Source organism: Sporobolomyces koalae, assembly GCF_050403365.1.
Source record: "Sporobolomyces koalae JCM15063 DNA, S_koalae_JCM15063T_v1_ctg7, whole genome shotgun sequence".
Classification (NCBI taxonomy): domain Eukaryota; kingdom Fungi; phylum Basidiomycota; class Microbotryomycetes; order Sporidiobolales; family Sporidiobolaceae; genus Sporobolomyces; species Sporobolomyces koalae.
In genome coordinates this window covers 252,060-271,524 of record NW_027481764.1, presented here as the reverse complement: position 1 = coordinate 271,524, position 19,465 = coordinate 252,060, and the positions used below count along the sequence as shown (strand labels likewise).

Below are 19,465 nucleotides of genomic sequence, written 5' to 3'. Positions count from 1 at the left end.
TCAGTCTGAAACAGATGCGCAAAGGACAGTCGACTTCGAAAAAAGACTTGCTCTTTGGATTTCACAAAATTTGTACAGCTGGTCTCCGACTGGTCCCTGACTTACAGTAAGAACCGGTGATTGACGAAAACATATACACCTTTCGAGACCTGATACTCGCTTGGTAATCCCATATATCAAACCCAGAAGGCCAATCATGCCACAATTTCCGACTTGAGCACATCTGCAAACCGCTCCGCGACAGCAACGACGGCAGCGACCTGCAACGTATGAATTGATGGCGTCAGCAAGCACGAGCTTATGAGTGACGAGCGCAAGCGCGACCTACGGGATGGCCGCTGACACTCTCCGGGAAAACGCTGGCATCGCATACCCTCAAGCCTCGAATGCCTTTGACTTGTAGTCGCTCATCGACAACTCGTCCAATCGCGCACGTCGACATCGGATGGTAGATCGTCTCGGCTTGTTGACGAATGTGTGCGATGAGCTCAGAATCGCTCGCTTCGAGGAAATCGGTCATCGACATGTTTGGTGCAACTGGGCTCGAGAGGTACGCTGCGAGGGGTGCGAGCTGCACGAGCTTGCGGATGACGTGGATTCCCGCAAGACAGACCTACAAATGAAACGAAGAAGAATGTCAGTATTTGATTGCGGACCGGCTGCGCGCTTGGCTGTCAACCTACCTTCAGGTCGCGCTCGTCCGCAAAGTAGTTCGGATCAATGATGGGCTTGTCGAACGTAGATCCGGACTTGACCGTGACGGAACCGCGCGAGTAAGGGCGAAGAACGGTCGACGCAAGCGTGAAGTAATCATCCGATGGGACTGGAGGAGGTTCGAGTGCGTGGTGTACATAATAAAGCGGAGCGTTGATGATCTCGAGATCGGGACTCGTCACGCCACTGGCATTCACAATGTCCTTGGCGACAACACCGGTGGCGAGACCTTGATCAGCAGGCGAAACGCTGCCATCCGCCTCGACGTCAGACGAGCGGATGAAAGCTCCTGCCTCGGCCAGGTTGGTCGCCAAGGCGCCTGTACCGTTGTAAAGCCATTGAAGAAGCGATGGTACCTGGGACACCCATCAAAGAGTATGAGCATCATTCCAGGCAGGCTGACGACATTTTGGGGGACTTGCCGTCTTGAGGGGATTCGTGAGGTATTGTAGTGAAGTGCCTTTCCTCGCCTTGAACGTTGTAATTGCGAGTACGTGGTCCCTGAGGTTTTCGCCGACCTCGTCCACCGCGACCTTCTGCTCGATCTTGGCTTTCTCAAGCGTCTCTTTGCGGCCGATACCCGAACACAGGAGGAGCTGGGGAGAGCCGAACGAGCCGAGCGCGACGATTACGTCTTTCGTTGCGTACGCGTTGTATCGCTTCGCGGAAGCATCTCCAGTCTGTCCCAGCTCGACGCCGATGGCCTTGCTGTTATCGCCTGACAGGAGGACCTTGGTCACGGTCGTACCGGTCAAGATCGATAGGTTCGAGCGACTAAAGACCCCCTTGGGGAGGTAGGCGGCTGACGTTGAAGAGCGTTGACCTGTCGAGTCGATGGTAGTCTGGAAGCGCGTAATTCCGACAGTGTTCGTTTCGATGTTGAGGTCGGCGTTGGCTGGAATACCAGCTGCAACCTGTTCTCGAACCACTGAGTCAGGCGAGACTCGCACGCTCGTAGAGAGCGAGAGAAACAGCGTACACCCGCTTCGAGGAAAGCCGACGTAATCTCGTTCGTCGGAGCGTAGCTGGTTTGCCACACCCCTCCCTTGCCTCGTTTTGATTGATCAATTTGGTGTTGCGAGTTCGGGGTGTGGTTCTCGGCTTTGGCAAAGTAAGGCTTCAGATTTTGCCACCCCCAGCCCTTCGCTCCAAGCTGCTCCCACTGGTCGTAATCTGACGGAGAGCAATGCTGGTAGCATTGAGCGTTGATTGAAGAGCAGCCGCCCAACATTTTCCCTGCGAATCGCCGTGTCGAGATGAGCTGTGTACAACGAGGATCTGCGACCGGAAGACTCACCGCGGGGTTGATAGAGAACGCGATTGTCGCAATGAGCCTGAGGGACGGTTTCGAAATTCCATTCTGCAGGAGTTCTGCGGGCACACCATCGAGTCCGTCAGCAGCTTTCAGCAGAGTCGACTGTCCTGATACCAGACCCACTTCCAGAGGTTTCCCTGTTCAGCACCGACGCATCGTACAACGTCAGTCGCTGTCAGATGCTCTGGCGAGAGAGATTCCCAACTGACCCATCCAGCCGGGATCCTACTGAAGATCTGCTTCTGATCGCTCTCTCCAGCTTCAATGAGCAGGACCTTGACATTCGGATCCTCGGAAAGCTGTGCGATCGCAGACAAAGTCAAGCCTCAGTACATTTCGGGCTAAAGACAGTCGGTTAGTCGACACGGAGACGGAAAGCCGCACCCGAGAAGCCAACACGCAGCCTGCCGTACCGCCTGCGAATTCGAAGTGGGTCAGTCGGAGGAAGAGCTCGGGGTCGGGTTCCCCACATTTGTAGGGGATGCCCACGTCGGGAGAGCCTTGGTGTTCAATATGAACAGGACTCACCTCCGGCAATCACATAATCGTACTCCTTGCGGGGCGTGGCGCCGGCGGTCTGAACACCAGGTACAGTCGAAGGGTCGGAGGTTGGAAGAGTCGCTTCGTCGCAGAACAGAGATGGTTTCGAGAGCCCAGCATATTTGTGAGACGTGAACATGTTGGCCGCAAAACACGACGTTCTGATGCGAAGGGGGGAAAAGCGCCGAGTTGGAATAGAAGGAAGAGAAGGGAGGGAATAAGCGGGGAACAGAAATCGTTCATTTCAGCAGAAGGTTGCCGGCAGGACGGCACAATCACTAGCGGTACAGGATTCTCGAGCAGGAGAGCGTGCATGTCGGCTCTGGCGAGGCAGAAGCAGAGGACCACTTGGCTTCCTGCAAGCGACGATATGCTCTGAGCTCACTTTGCTGTGTAGACGAACGACCGGGCATCTGGAAGATGGTGGCAAGAGCAGCTCAAGTGTTGCTGCTCGTGCCTGTCGACTCAATGAGAGATAGTTGAATGTCGTGTGCGCTCAGATCGGATGCGAGGGCTCGAGCGGAGGATTTCGGTTCCGCTTCCAGAGGCACTGCGCTTTCGAGTCGTTGGCGAGGCTGCCGCGGCGCTTTCTGCAACGAGTGTGGAAGAACATACGACCCCTTGCAAAGGCAGGAAGGAAGGGAGCGAATCCTCGTGCTACGCGTCGGACACGCGCACGCGACCGCGCTTAATGTTGACTGATTCGTCAGTGCGAAGATTCACCTCGTCTGCCAACGAGCGCTTTTGACGTTCTCAGTCATCATTTTGTAAGTCTCTAAAATAATAGAGTTGACGCGCTCACCCAAGAGCGAGCGGCAATAAAACTTCGGTGAGAGCCGGTTGCAGCTCAAGGCGGGCAATAACGAGCGCTTGGACTGTTCGTAGAGCTGAGCTGCCTTTCTGTAATAGTACCGCTCGCTGAAGGGTAGTTGCGATTGCAACCGAGACGAGAGAAAGAGAGGCAATTGGAACAACGTACGCCGCGTAGAAGCTGCTTCAACAACAACCCCCGAATTTCTCGTTTCCAGTGACGCCCCCTCCCCTTGTTCGCCGTCCCGATTCGCCGCGCACCGACACTCACCCTATACACTCGTTTCTCGACCATCTCTGCCAGGCTACCCTCCGACCGTCCCCCGCCCGCCCGCCCACTCCTCAAGATGGTCTCGTCCCGACTCGTGCTGACGGGTTTGTTTGCAAACCTCGTCGCGGCTCAGTCGTACTCTCACAGCGACAGCGCATCCGCTTCCGCCCAGATCTCGGGTAAGTGCATCTCAGACTGCTCATAGACTGCCTGTGCGACTGGTAGGCGGGCCACAGACGAGGGAGCCCAGCGGGAAACGGAGGCGCGTGCATCTGTGTGACCTGCGATCCTCGATCCAAGGGTGTCAGACGGCAAGGCTATTGCTTTCGACAGTTCAGGAAGGACACGAGTCCGGTTGCCGTCGACAGCTGCCAGCTTGAATGGACCACACGGGAAGCGAGTTGTCGCTCAACTTGCCAACGAAGAGGCCGAACGCGGTCTTCGACAATTGAAAGCACCCGTGACTCGTGCAGATTGGTCTGACATGCTTTAACATCTGTGCGAATGCAGCCGCAGTGTCCGGATCAAGCAGCGCATCGACGCCGGCTCCTTCCGCTTCGACCGCTTCGACCTCTACAACCTCCGGGTCGACGAATCCTCTGATTCCCAACTCGATCTCGAGCAAGTGTCACTCTTTCCTCGCCTCGCTCAACGGTGATGCGCACATCTCGGAGTGCACCACCCCGCTCCTGTCTGCGCTCGAGGCCTTCCAACCCTCGTCTGCGCTCAACTCGTACTCGCCCTCGACCTCGTCCTCCGTCACCGACGCCCTCGCATCTTTCTGTGCGGCCCCTTCCTGTGAGGACTCGCGAATCAGGAGCCTCCTGAACCAATTCAACGGAAACTGCTCGACCGAACTCCAAGCTGGAAACGACATCGTGCTCGGAAGCTACGACTCCTTGTACCTCTTGACGCCGTTGAAAGAGTCGATCTGCGAGGGAGATGGAGCTGGAGGTTACTGCCTGATCGACATTGCGAAAGGCCAAGTGCCGGCATCCAGCGCGGCCACTTCCATCGCTGGATCCAACTCTTCGACCGCCACCTCGTCCTCGTCGCTCGTGGCTGTCCCATCTCCATCAACCCTTGCGACCAACTCGACCGGCTCGGACAAGATTGTCATGCTCGCTGCGGCCGGCTCGAGCTCGATTGAAGCGCCCGCTCCTCCTTCGTTGTACATCCAGATCACGAGCGTTGCGAAGCGATTACTCCGACGACAGCAGGCTGCCGCCGAATCGTGGGGATCGCAATCCTCCGCGAGCACGGCAGCTGCTTCCGCGTCCGCTTCGATGTCGAGCTCGAACTCTTCCTCGACCGGTTCCAACTCGACCACCGCATCAACCTCGACCACCTTCAAGCTTCCTTCGGTCCTCCCGAACTCGCAAACGTACCGATCGATGGCGCTCCCCTTCCTGTTCCTCACGTCGTCGCTGCCCTCGTCGACCCTATGCACGCCTTGCACGAAGCAAATCCTGACCAACTACATCTCGTTCGAGTCTCGCCAACCGTACGCGCTCGGACTTGCCAACTCTCCCATCCTCGGCGGACAGGGTGACTTGTGGAAAGGTGCCGGAGACAAGTGCGGATCCGGGTTCCTGTCCAACATCATGCAGATGAGTGGACAGCAGGAATTGACCGGTGCAGCTTCGACTTCGAGGGTGCAACTCGGTGCTGGACTCGTCGCGGCACTGGTTGGACTGGTCGCTGTGATCGCATAAGAGCAGACTGGGATCGGGGGAACAACCCCCAAATGTCCAAAGATACCCCCCGCTCTTTCTTCCCTTTCCTTTTCACGCCCAGCGTTCATCACTTGTCTCGTCACGACCCAATACGCCCTCTCTTCTTCCTCCGAACACCCTCGAACTCTCTCCGGATCTTCTCTTTTCAACCTCTTGTTTCCCGCCCGCCCACTGCTTAAACTTTTTTTCTTCGATCCCTTCTGAGCGCTCTTGAACAAAACTTGAGATCCCCCCTTTTGATCTCCCAGGGGTGGACCATCTCGAGTTTTAGCGATCGAAGTTGGTTATTCTAATGTCTCTCTCTCTACCGTGTGTGTTATACAGCAAACCCTCTTTTCTCGTCCACTGGTTTCAATCGAAAGAGAGAGAGGAAATCATTTTTTACACACAAAGAACGAGCTCGAAAGGTTGAGAAGAAAAAGGCAGTCGAGACGAACGGGGACGAAACAGCAACAGTAGACACATCGGTGGAGAGGGCACGGGAGGGGGTTCGAACCAAGAGCAAAAGAGGAACAGTGAGATGGAAACTAGGCATTCTGGGTTGGTTTTCCGGGTGGGCATTCTTCTCAGTAGTGAGCGGGGTTCCAACTCGGGTCCTGCAAGAACGGACACAACACTTTTGATCCCGTCTAGACGAGCGAAAGTAAAACCCCTTTTCGCGTCAGTGATCGCATTGAATGAGAGAGAGAGAGGCTTATGAATTTACCTGCAACAGAGGGTGACCGGCGACGACGACGAGGAACCTCTCCAAGCCTTCTCTGCGCTGTTCGACCACTTCCTCGGTGAACCTGCCACTGAAGACTTTGCCCGGCAAAGGTGGGATCGTCACGCGGGTCGATTCTCGTTCGAGGAGATCCCGAAACGCTTCGAAATCCGAGTAGCGGCGCCTCACGGAAGAGTAACGCAATCGGAATGCAGGAATATTGGTCTGCAGGGGAAGCAACATCGGGTGAGCTCCTGAGGCGTTTTCTTGATGAGAGGGTTCTTTTTCCTCGGGAATCTTACCCGGCAGACAATCTCGTAGTCGGTAAACATTTTGCGACCAAACTCTGTGTCGTCGCAACGGGTGCGTCAGTTTGGCTCGTGCGCTGGCAGAGGATGTCAAGTGGGCCTGCGGGACCAGGATCTGCGTCCCAACAGCGGTTCGTCGCTCGTACATGGACGTCCCAGACCCGGGGCTAAATCGAGGACCATATCAAGTCGAGTCCCTCGTCGCCCGAGTACTGTAAAGCGAGGGAGATGATCTCCCGACGCGCTCTCCCGAGACTGCTCCCGCAGGCGACTCTTGCAAAGCTGACTGGCACTTGTCGATGCTCACCTTGGGTTCTCGGATCCCTGACTTCAATCTCGAGGCCGTTCTCGGGTGCCTCGTACAGCACCTCGGTTGTTGAGGTGGGATCTACTTTCGCTCCAGCCGCAGCTTCCCTTCCGGTTCCGCTCGCATACGTGGTCGATGCCGAGTAGGACGACGAGAGGGGTCGACCGCCGAGAGACGCGTTGAGCTGCGAGAGGGGTTGGTCGGTTACGTAGGGCGACGAACGGCTCGGTGACGACAACGACGTGGATGGGAACGACGAGAACGCTCGGTGCGATGGTGGTGAGGAGGGTGACTGCATCCCCAGGCGAGCTGCTCGGTATGGTGGTGGGGCACAGCAAGGTTGGCTTCAGCTGCGCTCGCCCACGCGACGACCGTCGACTCGCAAGTCTCATCTCGTTTCGACCATCCAACCATATAGACGGCTCTGCCTCTGCACCGGCAACGTGACTGGCTGCTATCCACTTCAGCTTTGGCTCAAACTTCTCGGCTCGGACCAGTGTTGCTCGTGCGATCCTCTCGTCAATATGCTCGGCATGCTCAAGGGATCCTGCACAACTTCGAACCACTGCGACCAAGCGAACTATGTCCAGTCATTACTCGTATTTCGTCAAGCTCTGCAGCTAAACGTCGAGATTGACGGCATTTTCGGTTATTCGCACACTCCGCGGATCGTCTCGCATGAGCCTCCTTTGCTAAACCCTCCTCTTAATCTCTGTCGAGACCGACAACATCACTGTTGACAGCTTACATGATAGACTGTGGCTACACGGCATCCACGATCGATCGTTCGAGACCTCTATCATTCACGACCCTGGGCACCGGAGGGTCCGCCGCTGTTCCCGTCATCTCGTGTGTCACCGATCCCGCCCACGCATGCGCTGCTTGTCTCGACACCATGCCTGGAGGCACAGGCGCACAATCGAAGAACAGGAGAGGCAACACTTGCGGAATACTGACAGTACCTCAGAAGGGTGGTGGTGAAGCGTAAATCCGCTCCACGTGTTCATGATCCTCTAGGCCTACCACCTGACAACGTACAGAGTGTACTTGATAGGATGGTCCTCGTTGATTGTGGCAAAACGTTTCGCGAACAAGCGCTCGAGTGGTTCCCCAAGAAAGGATTCCGTCGAATCGACGCCTGCATCTTGACCCACCATCATGCTGTGAGTCCTTCCAGGTCCCCAATTTTATCCCTTCGCCAACAGTCTATGCCGTACGTAGGACGCCATCGACGGCTTGGACGATCTACGAGGTCTGTCCCACCTCGAGCCGACTTGTTCCCATCTCTATCACTAAATCGTTCTCGTGACACCGAAAAACAAAAAGCTTGGACAAACCAAGCCGCGATCGAGCGCACGATTCCGATTTACTGCACTCGAACGACCTACGATTTCATTTCTGCCGGATTCGCGTACTTGACGAACAAGAAAGCTGCGAGCGGAGGAGGCAGCTTGCCCTCGTTCGAGTGGCACATCATGCCCGAGTCTGAGGACTGGACCATCTGCGGAGTTCAAACCACCCCGTTGCCAGGTTGGCGCATTATCCCTAAACTGTGTTTGCGATTGCACGAGCTGACGACATTCGGAAACGAAGCTCATCATGGGATATACCTTGGCACGACTCGGAAGCCCCTCATTTGCCTCGGCTTCCTGTTTGATTCGACCCTTCTGTACATGTCTGATGTCAGGTGAGCACTCGGAAAGATTCCGCAAACCCCGGTTTCTTCGCCTCATGCTCTTTCGTCGTTCCCAGCTACATTCCCGAGGAAACGTGGCGCACGTTGTCACGCAAGCTCTCGCTGCCTTTGCAAACGGGCTCGTACTCGATTACACTAAGTGTCGCGCTTCCTAGACTTGGAGCGCTCGTGATCGATGCGAGCGGCTTGCGACAAAGTCTCTCGCATTTTGGATTACCGCAAGCGATTGCGACTGCTCGTCGCCTCGGAGTGGGCAGAACGTATTTCACGGACATCAGTCACAAACACTCTCACGCGAGCTATCTCGCCTTCTCTCGTGCATTTGAACACGGCGCCATCTCGAACGAAGCAGCAACCGCCAAGCGCAAATCAGGCAATCAGGATTCCCATCCACCCTTGTGGCAGGTCAGGGAAGAAACGGAGCAGCAGGCTTCCCGAGCTCACGTGTACGAGGGATTGGATCCTCGTGTCGAAGATTTGGAACTGTGGCGAGAGAGGGCGCTCGAAGCGGTGGAAGAGTGGGCAGGTGGAACTTTGCCGGGTTGTTGGACGAGACCCGCGTGCGATGGCATGACCATTTGCTGGATCTCGGACAGGAACGGGAAGGACGCGAGAGTGTGGGATGACGAGTATGTTTGAGCTGAGTTGGTGCAACGCCTGCCTCGTTCGGAAGATCTACTCCAAGTGCGCATAACAGATTCCTCAAGTAACACAAGGCGGTAGAGAGCGAGAAAGACTTTGCGAGAACACGTGTCGAGATGAGATGAGATTCAACCCGAAGACGGCGACTTTGTTTTGACCCTCCGTCTCGACCCATCTCATACCGATCATGTCTGATTTCTGGAACAACCTCGAGCAGCCATATCAGCTGGCAGTCACTGCCGCGATCGGGCTCGCACTCCTCGTGATCGTGTTTGTGCAACTCCAGCCGAGTGAGCTCTCGCTCACTCTCCTCTTTCCGCCCCCACTCGAGAGCTAACCGCTCGACTTGTGAGCTGCTCTCAAACAGAAGCCAAGCCTGCGCTCGATGCCAAGGAATGGCAAAAGTTCAAGTTGACGGACAAGATTGTCGTTTCTCCCAACACCGCCATGTCAGTCGAACCTCTCTCCGGCCAGGAAGCGGACGTTTGAGAGCTGACCTGTTTTTGTGGACAGTTACCGATTCGCGCTCAAGCGGGGCGAGCGTTTGGGCTTGCCGATCGGACAACACGTCTCGGTCTCTGCCGAGATCGGTGGCAAGTTGATCCAGAGGAGTTACACCCCTACTTCTTCGGATGACGATCTCGGTCACTTTGACCTACTCGTCAAGGTGAGTCGACTTCGTTGTAAGACCGAGATTGGTTTGCGCGTGGACTGAAACTAATGTTTTCGGTTTTCCGATCGCCAGAGCTACCCGACTGGCAACATCTCGAAGCACTTTGGTGAACTCCGAGTTGGAGACTTTTTGAGCGTCAAGGGACCCAAGGGCCAGATGAAGTACTCGCCCGACTACGCGACGGAAATTGGAATGATTGCCGGCGGAACTGGTATCACCCCCATGCTTGTAAGTTTCAAACATTGGATGCTTTTGACTCGCACTGATGTCGAATGCTTGTGTCTCTTCGCTATTTGACAGCAAATCATTCGCGCCGCGATGAAGAACCCGCTCGACACGACCAAGATCTCGTTGATCTACGCCAACGTGAACCCGTCCGACATCTTGCTCAAGGCTGAACTCGACTCGCTCGCGGTCGCTCATCCGGACAAGTTCTCGGTCTACTACGTGTTGAACAACCCGCCCAAGGACGAGAAATGGACCGGTGGAGAAGGGTTCGTCACCAAGGACATGATCGCGCAACACTTGCCCACGGCAGTCCAGGACGGGGACAGTCTCTCCAAGGGAGACCACCGCATGCTCATGTGCGGACCTCCCCCGATGATCAACGCGATGAAGGGACACCTCAAAGAGCTTGGATGGCCTGAACCGAGGACGATCTCCAAGATGGAGGACAAGGTGTTCTGCTTCTAGAGATTTTCGACTCGTCGTAAATGTTTTTCATCTCCCCGGCTTTCCGATCTTGGTTCTTCAGCGTCAGCGCACTGACTTTCGCTCCCGGTCGGACAGGACTCGGGTTATGAGGACGATGAATAAATGGGTGCGGTGTATCTCCACCGCCGAGAGAGAGACGACCCCCGAAGTCGTGAGCTTAGTAGTTCATTTGTTTCTCTTGCAAAGACTATCATGGTACGATATGCAAGCGAGAGATGCTCAAATTGCGAGTTCAACTGCATAGAGAGAGAGCCGCGATTTGCAGTCACGAGTAAATGCGTCCGTGCAATAAACATTACTCGCGTCAAATTGGCGCCATTCGTGGCACCCTCTCTGCCCGCCTACCACCACTTTTGACCCATGTCGGCTATCCAGAGACCATTACCGCCGCGTCGGCGGACCCTCGTAGGGGACCATCCCGTGTGCACCTCGCAATCGATGGACGAAGCGTGAGTCGGCACAACCACACTCTGGGACCGGCCTCGACAGTTCGCACCACGCGTGTCAACCGGCGCAGACTCGACTGACTGGGTTCTCTGTATACTGTCGTGCTTCCTAGGTACGCGAGCGGAGATGTGATTGGCACTGGGAGCTTTGGGTCAGTTTGGTTCACTCAACATTGACTCTCTCTCGGCTCTCGCTTTCGTGGTTTCACTCAACGCGTGCACGGGACACTGATGCACTGTTGAATTGTCACGAATGGTCACCAGTATCATTCGCAAAGTTACGCGACGAGCAGATGGACGGGCAAGTGTCGTCTCTCGCTCTCCACCGTCATGACCACATCGTCACGTTCGGGGCTGACACCGACTCGAACCACTCTGCTTCAATCAGGTACTCGCGCGAAAGGAGCTCAACTATGGCAGAATGGACGAACGAGACCTGAAACAGTTGACTGAAGAAGTGTTCGTGCCCGAACCCCCCTCGACCTCTCCGTCGCTCGCAGTCTCCGTTCCGCTGACAGTCGGCATGCTCACACAGGAATATTCTTGAACAACTCGGTTCAAACGACAACATTGTCCGTTACTACGAGCGCTTTGTCGACAAACCAAACAACATGCTCTACATTCTCATGGAGTACTGCGAAGGAGGCGACCTCGCCGGAGTCATCCAACGATGTCGCAAGACAGGGTCAGTCTCGTTGCTCTCGCCTACTCCTCGGAAAAGTTCACATCAGTCGAGAAGACTGACTCGAATGGAGAGCACGGACTAGGTGTCTCTTGCCCGAGGATGTCGTGTGGGCCTATTTGACCCAAATCACCCTCGCCTTGCATGATTGCCACTCCGAAGTCGATCCCAAGGGGAAGCGAAAGCCTGTCATCCTGCACCGAGACATTAAACCCGAGAACGGTATGGCAATCCTCTAGTCGTCATATATACCCGGTGACTGATAAGTCCCACCTGTCTCAGTCTTTCTCGACAAGGACAACAACCTCAAGTTGGGCGACTTTGGTCTCAGTAAAGCAATGCAACAAGCTGCGATGACCCAAACTTATGTTGGCGTGAGTACACCCCTGGGTCCCTCAAGTCGTTCAGACTCGCAAGCCTGACCCTGTCTAATGGCTCAGACGCCATACTACATGTCACCCGAGCTCATCAATGGTCAACCATACGATGTCAAGTCTGACATCTGGGCCCTCGGTTGTCTCATCTACGAGCTTTGTGCTGGACAGTAAGTAGACCGCTTCGCCTCTGCTCAGCGACGAGCGAATATACTCACACCATTTTCCATAGTCCGCCGTTCCACGAAGCACGGACACAACCGGAATTGGCAGTCATGATTAGGGAAGGCAAGATCCCGGATTTGCCGAAACCTTATACAGCACATTTGGGTCAAGTCGTACGAGCGATGCTCAAGCAAAACGTCAGTTTCACGTGCTTCCTGCGAGCAGTTCGGATACAGCTCCTGAAAGATTTGTATGCGTCAACAGCCCAAACATCGGCCTAACACGAGTCAGGTCAAAGCTCTCGATACAGTTCGCCTGCAAGTTAGAGCGCTCGAGCTTCGCAAAGCGTGAGCCGAATCAACCTCACCTCCCCTTTGACCTCTCTGCCTACTGTGCTAACGGCAACCTTGTCATGTCTGTAGCACTCGAGAGCTGCGTCAACGAGACCAACTTTGCGCGGACCGGGAGAAGGACCTCTTGACGCGCGAATCTTCGGTACTACAGCGCGAGGACGCTGTCTTTCAGCGCGAGAACGCGCTCAGAGCCCTTGCCGACCAGTTGAAAGAGCGGGAACACAAAGTTGCTGAAGGCGAACGCAAGCTCAGCGATGCGATCCAGACCCAGCGGGCATTGGCGCTTGCCGACCGCGAGAACCAGAGACCGTCTACTCTTAACGGCTACGGACATGGGACTGCGAGTCCTTCGATTGACCAGGAGGTGGTTGCGCGAGTTGCTAGTCGACCGAGTATGGTCCCCAGACGACCTCTTGACGAGCGACGAGCAAGGTGAGCATCCACAACTCTTCGTTCTACTCTCCTTGACTAAGAAAGCTTTGTCGCATCGTCTCTGCAGCAACGCCGGACCGAATACGTTCCAAATCCTACCCTTCCCTCGCATTTCGTCGTCGTCGTCGCTCATGTCGCTCGACGATACGCCAATCAAGCCGAGCTCTCCATCGCTGCGACGACGTCTAGCCTCGAAATCCATGTTTGACCTCCACGGACAAGCCGGTACCATTACGACTCCGACGCGTACAGTTTCCATCTCGAACGATGCTCTGCGTGCGGTTGCGAATCGATCGCCAGTCACAATCGCGCCTCCGCTCCTGTCTCGACCACCGTCTGCACCGGTACCAGAACAAACCTCCCTCTTGCCTCAGCCTGCTCAACACACCCGAGCTTACTCGAACCCGAACTCGCCCGCACTGTTACCTCCGCTGCCTCACTCTATTTCTGCGCCTTCGTCGGTCGATCCATCTCAGCTCTATCACCAGCACCACCAACAGGATTTGTACGATGACGATGTCCCTTCACCGTTCTTGAAGAAGCCACAATCGATCGCGATGGCTGGCAACCGCATGAACTCGACTGGAGGACTTGTCAAACCCGCCAAACAACCGATCCTGACGAGACTGCTCGCGAGTCGGACGCAGCAACAGCAACAACCACCTGTACCGCCTCGAACTGGTGACCCCACGAACCAACGACCAGAAGGAAGACCGCGAAGGATCTCGATTGCCAGGAAATCCCTCGGGGCCTAACGCCCAAAGCAAAACAAGCTGTTTCCTTACCCGCATCGCTGCCCCTTTTTTTTACCCACTTATCGCCCTACTTCCTACATATTCTGTTCACTTGGCACCGTTTTCTTCCGTTCTGTCGTTTCACTCCTTATTTCTTTTCCTCTTGTGTTGCCACTACTACCCTCTCTCTCGCTCCCGAACTTTGTTTTGCCCGTAACCATGGACACCTCGGCTATTGTTCCCGTTGTCCCCTTTCCCGCACTCGATGCCTCTTTCTAGAATGCGCTCGTTTCTCGCATCTTTTGTCATCCTCCTCCGTGATCTCAATGGCACTCGCGCGTTTGTGTTTACGCTTGCGATGTTCATCAGAATGCTCAGGGCGCTTTTCTCTCTCTGTTCTCGTGGAAAAATGACCTTGTTCCTCATTCGCCGCCAAAGGCTCGAGTTTGTCTGACTTGTTCTCTTTTCGAGGTGTGGGAAACAGACAAGTCAAAAAAATCTGGCTTGCAGAGGGGGTTCAACTCTAGACAAATGCATACATGCCAGGAGGATTGCTTTGGTAACAATAGCACAAAGAAGAAAAAGAAAAAAGGGATTCCGGAACAAAAGAAAAGCTTGTATGGATCAATATAAACAGGGGAAGAAAGAACGAACGAAAGGGTAGGGGAGGAAGATGACAAAATAAGAAGGAAACCAATTAATCGATGGGAGAATGTGAAGTGGGACTTCTGCGTTCGTTCTGATCGTAAGGTTTCAATCGATGACCTTGTCGGTACTGTACGCTCGGTCGACGTTCGGCATGTCGGGCCCCACCGCTAGTCGCGACGTAGGACAAGTCGTCGTTTGAAACGGAAGAGGGAATCGGTCCGAGTGGATCGAAACTCGTGAACGGGTCGAGAGGCGCCATCGGATCGTGCGGAGGAAGGTACCCGTTCGGAGATCCAGAGTCATGCGTCGCGCTAGCTTGAAGTGAAGAGCCGAGCGAGTAGGCATGAGGCGCCTGACTCGAAGATTCGTACAGGTGCGAATCGGAGACGAAGCTTTGCCGACGATCGTGTACGGCAGGAGCAGACGCGGTCGTGTACGAAGAGTAGGCAGGATAGCTCGCAGGGTGAGCAGTCGTAATGGGTGGCTGCTGAGGGGCATCGGCAGAGAGCGCAGATGACGCGAAAGCCGTCGTGTAGGGAGGCTGGTAGGGAGGGAAGCCGTCGCTCGATGTCGGAGGATGTTCCGGTTGTCCGTTGGCCCAGCCATTGGGCTGTTCACTGCCAAATGCAGGCATACTGAAACGTCTGGCCGCAGCGAACGAGTCCTGCGCCATGATGGGGAAAGGGAGACCGCCCGGCACACTTGTGGAAAGGGGCAGATAATCGTTCGTCGCATACGCTGAACTCGCTACGGTTGTGGTGAAGACCGTCGACTGGTACGAGGCTTGAGGTCCGTACGCTGTCAGCGGGAGCTGGTCGACTGGCGCATGATGCACCGACAAATGGGAATGCAGAGATGGCCCTCCTCGATGTTGCGGCGTCGTGCCGTATGGCAGCGAGGAATACGGGGCTCCTGGCGGAGTCAGTCTCGAATGAGGCACGCTATCCGGACCGTAGCTGGACGAAGAGTGATGTGACTGAGCCGGCGAGTAGATGCTGGGCGGCGTAGGCAGTTCAGCACCTCCGTTCGGATATGGGGGTGATTTCGGCGCAGAAGGTGGCGAATCGCCATCGCGGGACGAGGTCGTAGGGGCACGATCGCTACGCTCTTTGAGCTTCTTGATCTTGGCTCGTCGGTTCTGGAACTGTAGCGAGCGGTTCGCGATTGACATCAGCATCGAACCGAACAGGCAGTTCAAGGCGGTGCGAATGAGACTGACCCAAACCTGCACTTCCCGCGGAGTCATGTTGAGCTGCTCGGACAGAGCCTTGCGGACCGTGACATCGGGCTTCGGGTTGACGTCGAAGTGGTACTCGAGCACTTTTAGTTGCGATGGGGATGTCCGCCGGCGATGTTTGATCCTGTCGTCGAGGGGCCGAGCTTGCGTGAGTGGACATGCGGGTCGAAGCACTGCTGTTGACAGGAACCTTGTACACACCTGAAAGGATCATAGTCCGCGTCTTTGCCGCCGGCGCCTGCGCCCTGACTGCTAGCGCTGCTCTCCCGTGATGCGGGTTCGAGGCCGATCTGCGGTTCACCCAAAGCTCCACGCTGATTCTGGTACACGAACGCGTGGTGCTGCGACGTTGCGCGGAACGCGTCCTGGTTCGCTTGATGCTGTTGGAGCAAGGCGGCGGCGCCGTTCGAGCCCTTGATCGCAAAAGGGGCATGCTCCGAAGTGTTGCCAGTTGAGGTGGTCGAGGCCGAAACTGATCTGTAGCTGTTTGATCCACTCGAACTCGAGCTGTCGAGGGGCTGATGCTGCAGCGGATGCGGATCTGGCTTGATTGGCGGCGACAGGTCGAGGCCAGAGCTGAACGTCACGCGTTGAGCGGGATATGGACGGCTCATCTTACTGCTAGTGGACGGCAGGGTCAGTATTGCAACGACCTGGACGACCACCAGCTGGACCGCGCACCTGTCCCGGTGTAGAGTCGGAGCCCTTGGGAATGAGTTGAGTGAAAGGGCCGGCGAGTGGTGTAGCGGCTCGCTGAGGACACTCGCGGCTCTTGGAGGCTGACAGAAGCTTGCAGGTACGCTGGTGCGACTACTCGGTCGCTAGACAGGATGCAGAGGCACGTCGAGAGGCGGTGTTGCTGGCTGGGTCGCGATCGACTTGGTGGTGCTGCGCGTGAGGCTCTGGACGTCGCTCGCGCGCAAGTACTCGTGCTGGTCACGTACGCAGGCAAACACACAAGGTGGCAGAACGGATCAAAGAGTGGAGGGCCCATCGCAGGGCGGACGTGCGGTCGGTGCTGGAAAGTACCAGGCCTTCAGGCCTTCGCAGGGCCGAGAACGCGAGAACGGCGCGAACCGCTCGGCGGGGGGCTTCTCGTCGGGTCTGGAAGATCGCTGCGCGTCAGTTTCTGCGGTCTAGACTCGCCCACGGGGTCAGGTCAGTTCTGCCTCGAATCACGGTCACGCTGGCTAAACTTTTGTAAGCTCAGCACCGTGGACCATGGGCTCACCCATATGTTGCAGGATCTTCCGACAGTTTCCTCCGCCGTACGACTTTGACCTTCTCTTTCTATTTGCATGCCACCCATGAACCTCTCTCCAAGCGCTATCGCTGATTGGCTCGCGCCGTGCAACTGCTCCCGCCATAGTTCGACGAGACAAGTATAAAACGCCATCCACCGACTGAAGCTGCCGAGTCGCGTCACGTGACCTTGTTCGATAGAGCGTGTATGTGTACCGCTGTCGGCTCCCACTGTGTACCGCTGTCGGCTCCCACGAGTGAAGTACACTACTCGAAAGCACTCTCGGTCGGGGATAGGACGCTGCGACTTGGCGTGTCAGCACAGACGCTGTGCTCTCGCAGGGTTTGGCAGGGTTGTTCCGTAAAAAGTCATCACTGTTGTCTGCTTCGTTCCATACATCGCCTCGACGAGCTTGAGGACTCGACCTGGGTCGAATTTCGATGCGGATACCGGGAAAAGACGCTCAATCCTCTTATGCTGCGCCTCCGACATGACTAGGTCGTTTTCAAGCCATGGGAAACCTCGTTCACTTCATTCAGGTCGCAGATAGGTTGGATCTGACTGGCATCAGCGGCGCGACGATACATACAGGGGGGGTCAAGATAGCTCGGAAGGAGCTGAGCCGAGCATCCGAGCTCGCGGCGCGAAGCGATTCGTCACGACCCTGAGAGCTTGCCCTTGGTTCAGCGCTGAATGAGTCTGCAAATTCACACCGTTCGCAACAACACGTGAACTTGCTCGAAGATGGCGCTTGGGCAGCGTAGCGAGCAAGCGTGTAGCTGAATGTACGACACTTTCACAAAGAATATCGCATTTCAGCGCTAGTGAATACGCAGCGCTCCAGAAGTCTTGCCAATGATCGCCTGCAGCTGTATCCGCGAGACATGAATCAGCGCACGTTGCCAGCTGGATCACACGGAGCGGGAGCGAGGGAGGGGCGTCCTACCTTCGCGCAATCGCGACCGACCTGTCGGCGTGGACAGTTGTGTGCATTTAATTCGCGCTATCAACCGAGGCGGGATCAGCAGCGTGTAGAGAGGAAACAAGAGTCGATGCTCTTCCGGCCCCGCGGCTTTCACTTTCGAACGTCTTCTTCGGCACTCAACGCGATGCTTCTCCCGACAATCCTGCTCGCGGGTCTCTTGCCGGCACTGTGTACGGCTTCACCCAAGCTCGACAAATTCCGACAGCTCGCCAAGAAGCACGGCGGACTGATCCCGCTGGACGCGGCGCAGTACGATGAACTCACGGCTGCGCCGAGGGACTACTCGGTATCGGTGGTGCTGACTGCGATGGGAGACCAGTACAAGTGTCAACCTTGCCAGTGCGTCCTCTCATGATCGAGAGTTGAGCGATGATGTGTCGACTGACGGGCGGGGCTTCCGCTGTGCAGCGTTCTCCAACCAGAATACCAGCTCCTCGCGAAGCAGTGGAACTCGGCTAGGAAGCAGGAAGGCGAGGACCACTTGTTTGCCTACATCGACTTTGCGACAGGTCCCACCGTCTTCCAGCGCGTTCGTCATTTCGGAAACAAAGCCGCACCGTGTCGCGCTCATCCTGACACCAAGGTTCTCTGCCGTACAGCTAGGACTACAGACCGCACCGACGTTCCAGCTGTGGATGCCGAATGAGGGTGCGCGAGCACGTAACACGCTCGGGCCTGAGGGCGCAGATTTCGGACGATCGCAAGTTTCGCTTCATTCGTGCAAAGCGAACACGGTTCCTTCTGTTTTGACACAGATTGATGGTTTTGCAGAAACTTCCAAGCTGAAGCCATCGCGTCGTACCTCAAGACGACGGCGGAACTGCCCTCGATGACATTCACCCGCCCAGTCGACAAGAGCAAAGTCATCAAGAATGCCGTGATCGCAATCGGGGCGGTTCTCGGCGCATATCAAGGACGCTCATACCTGCGGGTCGTGTTCACACAGACCTACATCTGGGCAGGAATGACGCTCGCAAGTCCTCCTCAGCTCGCTCCCGAAATTCATCGCTCGCGCCCGGTCTGACCTTTGTGCGATCGCGTTCCGACAGTTTGTCATCCTGTTGATGACTTCGGGTTACATGTGGAACCAGATCCGCAGACCGCAGTACAGCCAGCACGGTCGCAATGGTCAGGTCACCTACATCGCCGGAGGCTACCAGACGCAGCTCGGCGCCGAAACGCACATTGTGGCTGCCATCTGTGAGTCACTCCGTCGCTGAGCGCTCGTGCTTGCGATCTTCCCATACTCATGCCGCCTCCCCTCGTACCGCAGATGGCGTGCTCGGGTTCTCAACGTACGCGCTCGCTCATATTATCCCAAAGCTGAACGACCCCGTCCGCCAACGTCTCGGGATCTATGTCTGGACGGGCGTGTTCGTGATCATGGTCGGCGTCATGATGAACGTGTTCCAGATGAAACAGCCAGGCTGTGAGTGTTTTTCTCGAGTCGCCAGATGGATGCCCCCGCTCGTCTCGTTTCAAGAGCTGACCCGTCCTCGCTGGTACATTTGTGCAGATCCTTTCCGAATTTTCTGAGCGCCCTACTGTAGTCGATAGATCGATATTGCTTTTCAATGCAAAAGTAGACCATTTAGCCAGAACCGAGAATTTACTATCTTGTACGAGAACGGCATGTCGTATTTGAAAGCGAAATCAGAGGAGAGCCGGCAATTCAAAAGTACTGTGCGCAACGCGAATCGCCTGAAGCTGCTCCACATCACCCTGCGCTTTCGTCAG

General features: G+C 55.9%; 8 protein-coding genes across 8 annotated transcripts; 5 read left to right on the top strand and 3 right to left on the bottom strand.

Moving 5' to 3' along the window:
- Positions 1–194: 194 nt before the first annotated feature.
- On the bottom strand, positions 195–2,982 carry JCM15063_004128 (GMC family oxidoreductase; the record flags this gene model as incomplete). The annotated part of the gene is made up of 11 exons (XM_076677172.1): positions 195–260; positions 329–613; positions 684–1,070; positions 1,137–1,628; positions 1,694–1,950; positions 2,012–2,085; positions 2,153–2,166; positions 2,239–2,328; positions 2,414–2,445; positions 2,558–2,730; positions 2,969–2,982. 11 exons carry the CDS (start codon positions 2,980–2,982, stop codon positions 195–197), a joined length of 1,884 nt encoding a protein of 627 aa, XP_076535691.1.
- Positions 2,983–3,726: 744 nt separating this feature from the next.
- JCM15063_004127 (uncharacterized protein) lies at positions 3,727–5,365 on the top strand (the record flags this gene model as incomplete). The annotated part of the gene is made up of 2 exons (XM_076677171.1): positions 3,727–3,829; positions 4,161–5,365. The coding sequence occupies 2 exons, from the start codon at positions 3,727–3,729 to the stop codon at positions 5,363–5,365; spliced, it is 1,308 nt and encodes a 435-aa protein (XP_076535690.1).
- A 587-nt stretch (positions 5,366–5,952) lies between these two features.
- On the bottom strand, positions 5,953–7,002 carry JCM15063_004126 (sorting nexin-3; the record flags this gene model as incomplete). The annotated part of the gene is made up of 4 exons (XM_076677170.1): positions 5,953–6,015; positions 6,093–6,314; positions 6,392–6,435; positions 6,705–7,002. The coding sequence occupies 4 exons, from the start codon at positions 7,000–7,002 to the stop codon at positions 5,953–5,955; spliced, it is 627 nt and encodes a 208-aa protein (XP_076535689.1).
- A 450-nt stretch (positions 7,003–7,452) lies between these two features.
- JCM15063_004125 (MBL fold metallo-hydrolase) lies at positions 7,453–9,039 on the top strand (the record flags this gene model as incomplete). Its single annotated transcript, XM_076677169.1, has 6 exons — positions 7,453–7,688; positions 7,759–7,867; positions 7,926–7,956; positions 8,031–8,234; positions 8,298–8,391; positions 8,457–9,039. 6 exons carry the CDS (start codon positions 7,453–7,455, stop codon positions 9,037–9,039), a joined length of 1,257 nt encoding a protein of 418 aa, XP_076535688.1.
- A 190-nt stretch (positions 9,040–9,229) lies between these two features.
- On the top strand, positions 9,230–10,408 carry JCM15063_004124 (cytochrome b5 reductase family protein; the record flags this gene model as incomplete). The annotated part of the gene is made up of 5 exons (XM_076677168.1): positions 9,230–9,332; positions 9,410–9,491; positions 9,556–9,709; positions 9,788–9,943; positions 10,016–10,408. The coding sequence occupies 5 exons, from the start codon at positions 9,230–9,232 to the stop codon at positions 10,406–10,408; spliced, it is 888 nt and encodes a 295-aa protein (XP_076535687.1).
- Positions 10,409–10,789: 381 nt separating this feature from the next.
- On the top strand, positions 10,790–13,636 carry JCM15063_004123 (uncharacterized protein; the record flags this gene model as incomplete). The annotated part of the gene is made up of 12 exons (XM_076677167.1): positions 10,790–10,878; positions 10,989–11,027; positions 11,140–11,176; positions 11,264–11,334; positions 11,411–11,560; positions 11,643–11,779; positions 11,840–11,931; positions 11,998–12,101; positions 12,164–12,293; positions 12,361–12,443; positions 12,519–12,881; positions 12,949–13,636. The coding sequence occupies 12 exons, from the start codon at positions 10,790–10,792 to the stop codon at positions 13,634–13,636; spliced, it is 1,983 nt and encodes a 660-aa protein (XP_076535686.1).
- A 676-nt stretch (positions 13,637–14,312) lies between these two features.
- On the bottom strand, positions 14,313–16,114 carry JCM15063_004122 (homeobox domain-containing protein; the record flags this gene model as incomplete). Its single annotated transcript, XM_076677166.1, has 3 exons — positions 14,313–15,407; positions 15,483–15,624; positions 15,702–16,114. The coding sequence occupies 3 exons, from the start codon at positions 16,112–16,114 to the stop codon at positions 14,313–14,315; spliced, it is 1,650 nt and encodes a 549-aa protein (XP_076535685.1).
- A 1,738-nt stretch (positions 16,115–17,852) lies between these two features.
- Positions 17,853–19,264, top strand: OST3 (dolichyl-diphosphooligosaccharide--protein glycotransferase OST3; the record flags this gene model as incomplete). The annotated part of the gene is made up of 7 exons (XM_076677165.1): positions 17,853–18,067; positions 18,137–18,257; positions 18,328–18,428; positions 18,500–18,701; positions 18,778–18,928; positions 19,002–19,157; positions 19,245–19,264. 7 exons carry the CDS (start codon positions 17,853–17,855, stop codon positions 19,262–19,264), a joined length of 966 nt encoding a protein of 321 aa, XP_076535684.1.
- Positions 19,265–19,465: the final 201 nt, after the last annotated feature.